This window comes from Chelonia mydas, chromosome 19 (assembly GCF_015237465.2).
Source record: "Chelonia mydas isolate rCheMyd1 chromosome 19, rCheMyd1.pri.v2, whole genome shotgun sequence".
Lineage (NCBI taxonomy): Eukaryota > Metazoa > Chordata > Testudines > Cheloniidae > Chelonia > Chelonia mydas.
In genome coordinates, this window is record NC_051259.2 from 6,752,490 (window position 1) to 6,762,255 (window position 9,766).

A 9,766-nucleotide genomic window follows, 5' to 3' on the forward strand; every position below is an offset into this window, starting at 1 on the left:
CCTTCTCCAAAATCAATCCCACCCCATCACTCGTTCCCCACCCTAACCTCCTCCCGCATCCAGCTTCCTTCCCTCCCCTAAATCAACCCCCTCCAGAAAGGTGTCATCTCCAAATCAGGCCCTCCAACAAAAACCCAAGTTAGCCTCCCGCACCAACTGGTAGGGGCTGGGTCAGACTCAGGGATGGAGGAGGCGGCTGCTGCTGCCACCCAGCCAAACCTGGCCTTGCGGCTGGAGGGGCGGGGCAGGAGCTGGGAGGCAAGGAGCTGATGCTCTCTGCTTTCCCCCGGGCTGCGGAGTCTCGTGCCAGGCAAGCCAGAGCACGTCAGCTGGACAGGGATGGGGAAAGCCGGAGCCTGAGGCTAAGAGTCAGAGTAGGCAGGTCTCCCTTGCACCCCACCGCTGGTGCTGGGAGGGGAGAGAGACACTCCAGGGGAGGGCAATACACCTAGGCAGAGCACTGACACCACTTCATTCAAGACCCTCTCCAGTGAGCTAGGACTCCAGTGAGCTAGGACCTCAGCACCCTCTGCTGGGCTGAGGGGTAATGCAGTGACCCCGTTCTGCAAACCTGGCCCGAATGGCTTGTTTTGCTGTGACCCCTCTGCAAGTGAGGGGGCCGAGGCGATCCCATAGGAAGATGGGAGAACTCCTGCTCTCTGGGTGCAGTCCAGGGCAGCACAGCGAGCAAAGAACGGCGCCCACAGAAACATTCTAAGATGTCCTTTTATTAAAATGTGCGTCACTGTTTTGTGTGGCGGCGGCGTCCTTTGCGGTTCTCCAGCTGTTAGGGTGTTTCGGGTGACCAGCTCGGCGGCCTCAGCACTCGAGCCCAACTCAGGCGAACCGTTAGGTGGTCCGTGGCCTCCCGTTCCCGCCCATGGCAATGTAAACGTCAATGGGAACGTTGGGCAGGGTCAGGCAGTGGCACCCGGGGCATCTTCTCAGCTGCCTGCACAATGAGAGAGGGGGGTTAGTCCAGCTTCCCAGGAGCGCGGTGCAAAGCCACAGATTGAGCCCCTCAGCATCACAGGTGCAGGGTCTAATAGTGGCATATTCACCGACCATGAAGGGTGCAGATCTCAAGAGCCCTAGGCCAGCTGCCCAGGGATCAGAAGGTATCTGGCTAGTTGAACATACTCCACAAAGGGTCCGTCAGTGCTCGTCCTCCTCCAGCTTTATGCAGGGAGGGAAGATTTAGGGACACACATTTCACCCCCCCGTCCTTCAGCTTCTCTGTCAGCTGCTAGCAGCCTGGAGCAGGAATTGAAGGCCACTCTGGAATTTTCTGCCTTAGGAATCTTTTGGCAGAAAAAGGGCTAACCAACCCCCCCCGCCCAACACTCCCCTTAACAAGGGCCCTGAATGCTGAAGTCAGCCCTAGATGGGACGTAGATCCTTCACAGAGACCATGTGCCTGAAGAGAACGACCAAGGGGTTGCAGCCAAGCCCCTGACGGTTGGCAATCAGTGGGAAAAGGCCGGCGCTGGGCAGCAACGAGAGTGCCTCTTCCAGGCAGTGATCTGAGCATGGTCTCTCAGCCCAGAACTGCCCAACCTGGCCCTCGTACTCAGTATATAAACAACTAGTAAGAGGCAAAGTGCACAGTACACCACAGCTGTGGTAAGGGTCCAGGTGGAACTGCCTGTTTTCGTAGCTATGGGGTGCTAATTACAGTATTGGTCGTTGTCTGGCGATTGAAGATCTGGTCAGGAGAGACGAGGGGTCCGTTCATGACCAGTCTGTTAGGTTTATAGACTGAGCCGGGTAAAAAACTGCACAACCTTTTTTGGTGCTAAATGCCGCTCCTGTGACCCTGAACCATTTTGTGACTCCCTGTGGATTTCGCCCTGTTGTCTGGGTGGGAAGAAATCTAAACAAATTCAGACAAACCCGGTTGTTTTGTTTTGACATTTTCTAAATGAAATGTTTAAACTTTTCCGTTTGAACCCACTTTTCACTTCAAAATGTCCTGTAATTTTAAATGATCACAACTGGTAAAACAGGGTCAACATCAAAACAAAAACATCTTGCTTGACCCCAAACGTTTTTTTTACTTTGTGGAATTACCGGCAAACCAGAAACTCAGGTCTGCACCCAGCTCTCTTTACAAATGGACCCTCTGGCCCACGTACCCCCGTCACTAACCCAGCAGCTCCTGCCCAATTTGTTCCCCGCTCTGCTCCTCACTCTAGCTGAGCATCTTCAGCCTGCTCCTCCTTGCATCTCTCCGCTTGCTGCGGCCTATAGAGGCCAATGTATTGTAGCTCTGATTCCCCTTGTTATAGCTGATCGGACAAGGGCAAAATCAAACCCACCCCCTGCTGTAACTGTCGAGTCTGAGGGAGAGTCAGGGCGAGAAACTGCATCAGAATGAAGTGAGCAGCAGCAAGCAAGCCTTGAGGTACAAGGCTTGCGCCCCTAGGGAGAGCTAGAGGGTACAGCCCTGTTACAGCCCAGGGAGGTCAGGCTTGGAGTTAGTTACAGGGAGCTGCCTTGGCCTCAACAGATGTGAGTCTGACCCCCAGCCTTCGCTCTCTGATGGAATGGAGGCCGCAAACCGGTTTCCTCATTTTAACTTTACTTGGGGCCCCTGACTCAGCCCCATTGTACAGGCTTCAGCCCACAGTTGCCTAAAGTCATCCCTGGGGCCAAATCAGATGGCAACAAACTCTTCCGACCAACAGGCTCCAAGTCTGGCTGCATGTTCCAAGCCAGGCCGTGCCGCAGCCCCAGAATGGTTTAGCCAGCAGACAGCTATCCTAACCACCACAGGGAGCAGGTGTTGTAGGAAGCAGGTTTCCTTCCCTTTCCCTTGGGCACAGAGCGAGGAACTCGCTGTGACACTGAACTGGGGCGGGATGACTACAGCAGCGGCTTTCATTGTCCCCCAGAGCCTGATTTGTAGAGCTCACAGGCCAGGGTGGGCCTGGTGAAAAGGGGGTGCAGATCCACTGGCTCCTGAATGCAGCCCTGCAAGGCCGCAGCCCTCTGGGCTCATCCCTGGCCCTTTACGGAAGCCCAGTGTGTTTTGGGCGGAACAGCCTGGTGAGCCAGCCCTGGCAGGGATGCAGCGTGGCAAGAAGAGGCAGGGAGACCTGGAGGAGGGGCAGAGATTAGTGAAAGGGGGAGAGAAGGGACCACGGCTCCTATTCACACTGCCCTGTAAAACAGGCACAAAGGGGGAACTTGGGAAGATTAGAGGGGCAACACACCTATTTCTAAGGCTTGAAAGCTTCACTTTCCTGGGGGAATTTTCTGCTGTAGGACATGGAAGCAGGGGGCCAGACCATCCCAAAGGGGTGCAACATCTAAGCACAGCAGCTGCCATTACAGTATCAAGAGGAAGATTTAGAAAGTGCATCAGTTCTCATGCTTCAGAGCATAACATGATTGCTAACTGGGGTCAGGAAGTAAGCTCCCCACTGTATAACTCTGGAGGATGTCTGCCTTCCTCTGGGCATCAGCTGACTCATTTGCTGACAGCTGCTGCAGCTGCCCTTACCTTGCTGCAGTGTGCTCAGTGGCAACTGGCTCCTGGGTCTCTGGAGCAGCTGCCAGGCTGGGAGAATCTCCTGCCTCTATGGGAAATCTCCGAGCTTGTGGGGTCTCCTGGGAGCTCATGTCCTAGCCCCAGACCTGTCTGAGGAAAAGGAGGACCAAGGTCAGCACCTGCATGACTGGGCCCGGTGAGCCCACGATTTCAGGCCCACCCCCGCCCCAAGCTGCTGCACTCTTCTCTGGCCTAGGCTTACCTCTTGAAGGCTCAAGAGGGTTCCCAAGAATAAACCTGGCAGCCTGCAGTGCCTAGTGCAAAGGGCAAGATGTGACGGGGGCCAGTGGGAGGCACGAAGGCTGTTACACTGTGACACGGAAGGGCTGCTCTGACATCACAATGCAACCCGTGAGTGGCAGGGTACGACCTTCTTCCTTCTCACGGGCACGAGACTCAGGCCCAGGCCTTCTAACTTACGATTTATTATTTGGACTGCGGTGGCAGCTAGGAGCCCCAGTCCTGGACTGTGTGCAACGTGCTGTACAATTACAGAACAAAAAGCTAGGCCCTGCCTCACCGAGCTTACAATCTAAAGTAAAACACGAGAAATGACAGATGGGGGAGCACAAGGAAACCATGAGACAATACTGGTCAGCATGAGGGACAGCAGTATCAGAGCAATAGACTGACCTAGTTCTCATCTAGGGCTAGACTCGGGTCAAAGCACCACCATGCTGTAAAGGTGAACAGAGGAACTGCCTCTGCCGGCCCCAGGTTTTCCCCAAAAGGCTCCGGGTCTCATGACGAGGAGGGCCCTTCCTCGACCGTGCCCAGATCAGAGATGTATTTGGGGTTGATCTTTGCTCCCTCCTGGAAGCTGATCCCCATCGGGATACAACGTGGGGTTTTGAGGGAGATCTGGGGTAGCCCCTCACACTGGACTCTTACCCTGTCCTGTAAACTGAAACTAAACAAATAAAGCCATCCTGCCAATTTGTTTGACCAACCAGGTCCATCTGATCAGAGACTCAGGTTGTGAGCTCTTTGAGACAGGGACTGTCACTTGTTCCATGTCTGTGCAATGCCCAGGACAAAGGCTCCCTAGAGAAAGGAAACAGTGTTGCCTATTGGCTAGAACACTGGACTAGGTCTCAGAAGGCCCAAGTTAAATTCTTGGTTCTGCCACTGGGTTGCTGGGTGATCTTGGACAAGTCACTTCCCTCTTTCTGCCTCAGTTTTCCCATCTGTAAAATGACGTTAATTATACTGACCTTTGTAAAGCGCTTTGAGGTCTATGGATGAAAAGTGCTAGATGAGAGCTAGCTAGTATTGTTAAGCACTATGCAATACAAACAGACATCCCAGCCCTTGTATTCATTTGAGGTCTGGTCTGGACCCTCCTTCTCCCACCCTCAAATTCACTTGGATCCGGTCTTGAAAACTTGGTCAGATCTGCACATTTAGTCATAATACAGCAGCAGACTGGGGAATATTTGGGGTCTGTTCATTATGCCAAAGCCTGTGTAATGCTATGCTATAGGAGCCCCTTACCCACGATCCCCACCAAGAGGTCTCTGGAGATTTATCCCATCACTGCGCCTGGAGTGACTCAGTGCAAGGTTGTGGGCAGGTTAAGTAACTGCCCATTTGGGGTGCCTGCCCCCCCGATTGGTGCAAATCCAACCCCTTTGACCCATGCAACACAAGGTTACATCATAATAGGGGCTGAAAGTTTTAAAATGTCCCACCCCAGCTGGCCCCGTCATCACGGGACTTTGTCTAGGCAGGAAAATGATCTAGTGTCCAGGGCTGCAACCCTTGCAGGCCCTGGTTAGGGAGAGAAGCAGAGCACAGAGATGTCATCTCCCAGCATCTACATGATGACCTGAGAGAATGACCAGTCCAAAATTCAGAGAGGAGATGGAGGAGTTTTTATTCTCCAATGGCTACCAGCTGGGCAAGACCATTGGGGAGGGGACGTACTCAAAAGTGAAAGAGGCCTTCTCAAAAAAGCACCAGCAGAAAGTGGCAGTTAAAATTATTGATAAGATGGGGGGCCCGGAAGGTAAGAGGCAGCTCTGGGAGAGGGTTCTGGGTTAGACGGTTGGGGAATATTCATGGATTTTAAGTCCAGAAGGGACCACTCTGATCATCCAGTGTGACCTAGGAGTCACGGGGGATAATCCGCTGAACATGAGCTCCCAGTGTGATGCTGTCGCCGAAAGAGCTGATATGATCCTGGGATGCATAAACAGGGGACTCTCGAGTAAGAGTAGGGAAGTTATTTTACCTTTGTATTTGGCACTGGTGCAACCGCTGCTGGAATGCTGTGGCCAGGTCTGGTACCCACAGTTCCAGAAGGATGTTGATAAATTGGATAGGGTTCAGAGAACAGCCACGAGAATGATTAAATAATTAGAAAACCGGCCTAGTGATAAACTAACTGGATTGAGCTTAGAGTCTAACAAAAAGAAGATTAAGGGGTGACTTGATAACAGTCTATAAGTACCTATATGGGGAGCAAATATTTAATAATGGGCTCCTTCAGTCTATCCGAGAAAGGTCTAACATGATCCAAGGGCTGGAAGTTGAAGCTAGACAAATTTAGATCAGAAATAAGGCTTACTTTTTTAACAGAGTAATTAACCAATGGCACAACTTGCCCAGGGTCACGGTGGATTCTCCATCACTGACCGTTTTTACATCAAGATTGGATGTTTTCTGAAAGATCGCTCTAGGAATTATTTTGAGGAAGTTCTCTGGCCTGTATCATACACGATATCAGACTAGATGATCACAATGGTCCCTTCTGGCCTTAGAATTTATGACCTTCTCTGGAACACAGGCTAGAGAACTTCCCAGAATAATTCCGGTTTGAACTAGTCTTCTTGTAGTTTGTCCGGCATCAAGGTATCAGCGCACTTAACTGCACATAGTATCAAATATCTCCACTGCTTTGCTTAGGGCAGAGGTGGGCAAACTACGGCCTGGGGGCCACATCTGGCACTTCAGATGTTTTAATCCAGCCCTCGAGCTCCAGCCGGAGAGTGCATGCTGTGACTCTGTGGAGCTCCCAGAAGCAGCAGCATGTCCCCCCTCCAGCTCCTACATGTAGAGGTAGCCAGGGGGCTTCACACGCTGCCCCTGCCCCAAGTGCTGCCTCCACAGCTCCCATTGGCGGGGAACCACGGCCAATGGGAGCTGCAGGGGCAGCGCCTGCAGATGGGGCAGAGCGCAGAGCTGCCTGGCCATGCCTCTGCCTAGGAGTCAGAGGGTGGATATGCCGCTGCTTCCAGGAGCTGCTTGAGGTAAGCGCCATCTGGAGCCTGCACCCCTGTCCCCGTCCTGTGTCCCAACCCTGATCCCCACGATCCCAGCCTGGAGCACCCTCCTGCACCCCTAACCTCTCATCACCAGCCCACACCCCCAGCCAGAGCCAGCACCCCCACACCCCACCCCCCTGCCCCAGCCCAGAGCTGCCTTCCGCACCCTGAACTCATTTCTGGCCCCACCCCAGAGCCCTCACCCCCCCCACACCCCAACCCCCAATTTTGTGAGCCTTCATGGCTCACCACACAATTTCCATACCCAGATGTGGCCCTCAGGCCAAAAAGTTTGCCCACCCCGGCTTAGGGCCTTCTTTCCCCCTTATGCAGAAAAACCCTCTGGAGGGGAAAAACTTACCTGAGAAGTACCATGAGAATCTTCTCGCATCATCTTCCACATTATCTCATCAGTGGAGAAATGGCGACTTGCCTCAAACTTTTCATTTGTAACCCACAACCCTAAAAACACACATTTCAGGTTTCCCTACTGGATGCATTAAACTAAAATAAAACATTGACTAGGAAGTGGGTTCCAAGGGGAAGCTGGTCTCTCCAGAACTCCTCCAAGGGAGGGGACTTTCCCTCTTGCCTCTAATTCACTTGGAGGGTCTGCTACCAGTGTTTCACAGGCTTCCCACTCTTCATCTTCCCACCAACTGGTGGGTGGTGCAGTAGCTTAATGGATGCAAAAGGGGCCAGATTCACTTAGATGGCTCAGTTTTCCTTGTAGAACACGTGTACAAGAATTCAGCCCAGATCCTCCTGCAGCCAGCTCACCTGGCTCGTAAGTTGGGGTAACCGCAGTGCCTTTCAGATCACTTCCTATAGCACATAATGGTGTTTACTTGGCCAGATCTGTGTCCTAGACTAAAGCCACAATCAGATAAGATTCTAACAACTACATCTCCTCGCAAAGCAGAGTAAAACCATTAAAACGGGGCTCTCTGTGGAAAGCAGAAAGCTGCTAAGGGGGCGTAAGTTCTACAGGTTTGTTGCTGTCATTCGTTAATCAGTTGAAAGATCTGCTCTAGTTCAGCTACAAGAGATGAGGCTGGATGCAGGAACCAGGTGTGAAATCAGTATGCAGGAGGTTGGTCGAGAGGATCGGAATGATGCCTTCTAGCCCTAAGATCTATGAAACCAACTGAAAGTAAATAAGTTACAGTGCTGACCCTGTGACCACTTTTAAATGGGAAAGCTCCTCCTTTCAGCCCCAGTTTGTGACAAACAGGGCCCCTGCCCCCCTTTACAACGCAGCCTCCGCTGAATGGCCAAACAGTCCCAGGCACTGCAGAGATACTGCATCCATGAAAGATGATACACACTCTTCTCGGTAGCTAGCAGCCCCCTTGAGATTACCCAGGCCTTGAACAAATCTGTCTTCTCTCTCTCCAGAATTTATCCAGAGATTCCTGCCTCGAGAACTCCAGATCGTCAGACGCCTGGATCATAAGAACATCATCCGGGTGTACGAGATGCTGGAGTCTGCCGATGGGAAGATCTACTTGGTGATGGAGCTGGCAGAAAACGGGGACGTTTTTGACTGCGTTCTGCATGGAGGTCCTTTGCCCGAGAGCCGAGCCAAGGTGCTCTTCCGCCAGCTGGTAGACGCGATCCGCTACTGCCACAGTTGTGGCGTGGCGCACCGGGACCTGAAGTGTGAGAATGCCTTGCTGCAAGGCTTTAACTTGAAGCTGACGGACTTTGGATTTGCCAAGTTGCTCCCAAAGAATCGGAAGGAGCTGAGCCAGACATTCTGCGGCAGCACGGCCTACGCTGCGCCAGAGGTGCTCCAGGGTGTGCCCCATGACAGTCGGAAAGGGGACATCTGGAGCATGGGCGTTATTCTCTACGTTATGCTGTGCGCTAGCCTCCCCTTTGACGACACAGACATCCCCAAGATGCTGTGCCACCAGCAGAAAGGGGTCTCCATTCCTGGGCACCTGGAGATCTCCGATGAATGCCAGGATCTCCTGAAAAGCCTCCTGGAACCAGACATGATCCTGAGGCCTTCCATTGAAGAAGTTGGTTGGCACCCATGGCTGGCAAACTCCTGATAAAGACCATGTCACGGTCTCCCCAAATAAAAGGGACAGATTGCTTCCAAAATGCTTACATATATTTTAATGTTACGCTTGGTTTCCAGTCTATCCTTACATACACACCCCCACACCTCTCCTCCTCCCTGTGCCTTATGCAGAGGATGGCTGGTCTGCAGGGGAGGATTGGGAGGTTGTTCCATCTCACACCTTCATCAGGGAGTTTACTCATTCAAACAAACGGAATGGTCTGAAGAAACCTAACAGTGTTTGTGCTGTTTCCTTTGTAGCTGGGCACCTTGCTGAAGTGGGGAAACATGGGATAGCGTCTGGCCACCTTCCCAAGTTCTCTCTAGTGATGGCACCTCCGGAGAACACCCGAACTGAGAGGAGAGAGTAAGCAGAGAAGTTGGCTCCTCCATGCTGGGGGAGACATGTAAATTTACATAGGGTCTTAGGAGCAACAAGAGGAAAATCAGTGGGAAAAAAAAACAATCTGCTGATTGTAGTCATCTATATACAAACGAAAGGAGTAAGTGGAATCAACAGGAGGAACTGGAAGCTAAATTATCACTTAATTGCCATCACAGAGACTTGGTGGGATAAGTGTCATGATTGGAATAATGGTATAGAGAGGTACAACTTGTTCCGAAAGGGCAGGCAGGAGAAAGGCAGTATTGCATTATATATCAATATATACACACTTGTTCTGAGGTCCAGGAGGTGGTGAGAGGGAGACCAGTTGAGAGTCTCTGGGTAAAGATAAAAGGGGTAAACAATAGGAATGTCACAGTAGGGGTCTACTATAGACCACCAAAACAGGAGGAGGGGGTGGATAAGTCATTTCTAGAACAAGTCACAGAAATATCCAAAACACAAGACCTGGCCTAGGGTCTTAGGGGTCT

At 52.0% G+C, this 9,766-nt stretch overlaps 2 protein-coding genes across 3 annotated transcripts; one reads left to right on the top strand and one right to left on the bottom strand.

The window, feature by feature from the left end:
- Window positions 1–530: 530 nt before the first annotated feature.
- On the bottom strand, window positions 531–5,327 carry FAM229A (family with sequence similarity 229 member A). Of its 2 annotated transcripts, XR_006286548.1 has the most exons (3): window positions 4,768–5,327; window positions 3,506–3,643; window positions 531–952 (listed from the first exon to the last, which is right to left on the bottom strand). XR_006286548.1 is itself a non-coding variant. In XM_037881624.2 (2 exons), exons 1-2 carry the CDS (start codon window positions 3,622–3,624, stop codon window positions 850–852), a joined length of 222 nt encoding a protein of 73 aa, XP_037737552.1. In that variant the 5' UTR covers window positions 3,625–5,327; the 3' UTR covers window positions 531–849. The 2 variants fall into 2 exon arrangements, 1 of the variants encoding a protein (XP_037737552.1); XM_037881624.2 differs by having other exon boundaries at window positions 3,506–5,327.
- A 62-nt stretch (window positions 5,328–5,389) lies between these two features.
- TSSK3 (testis specific serine kinase 3) lies at window positions 5,390–8,879 on the top strand. Its single transcript, XM_007067573.3, has 2 exons — window positions 5,390–5,561; window positions 8,218–8,879. Exons 1-2 carry the CDS (start codon window positions 5,390–5,392, stop codon window positions 8,877–8,879), a joined length of 834 nt encoding a protein of 277 aa, XP_007067635.2.
- The last annotated feature ends 887 nt before the right edge of the window (window positions 8,880–9,766 follow it).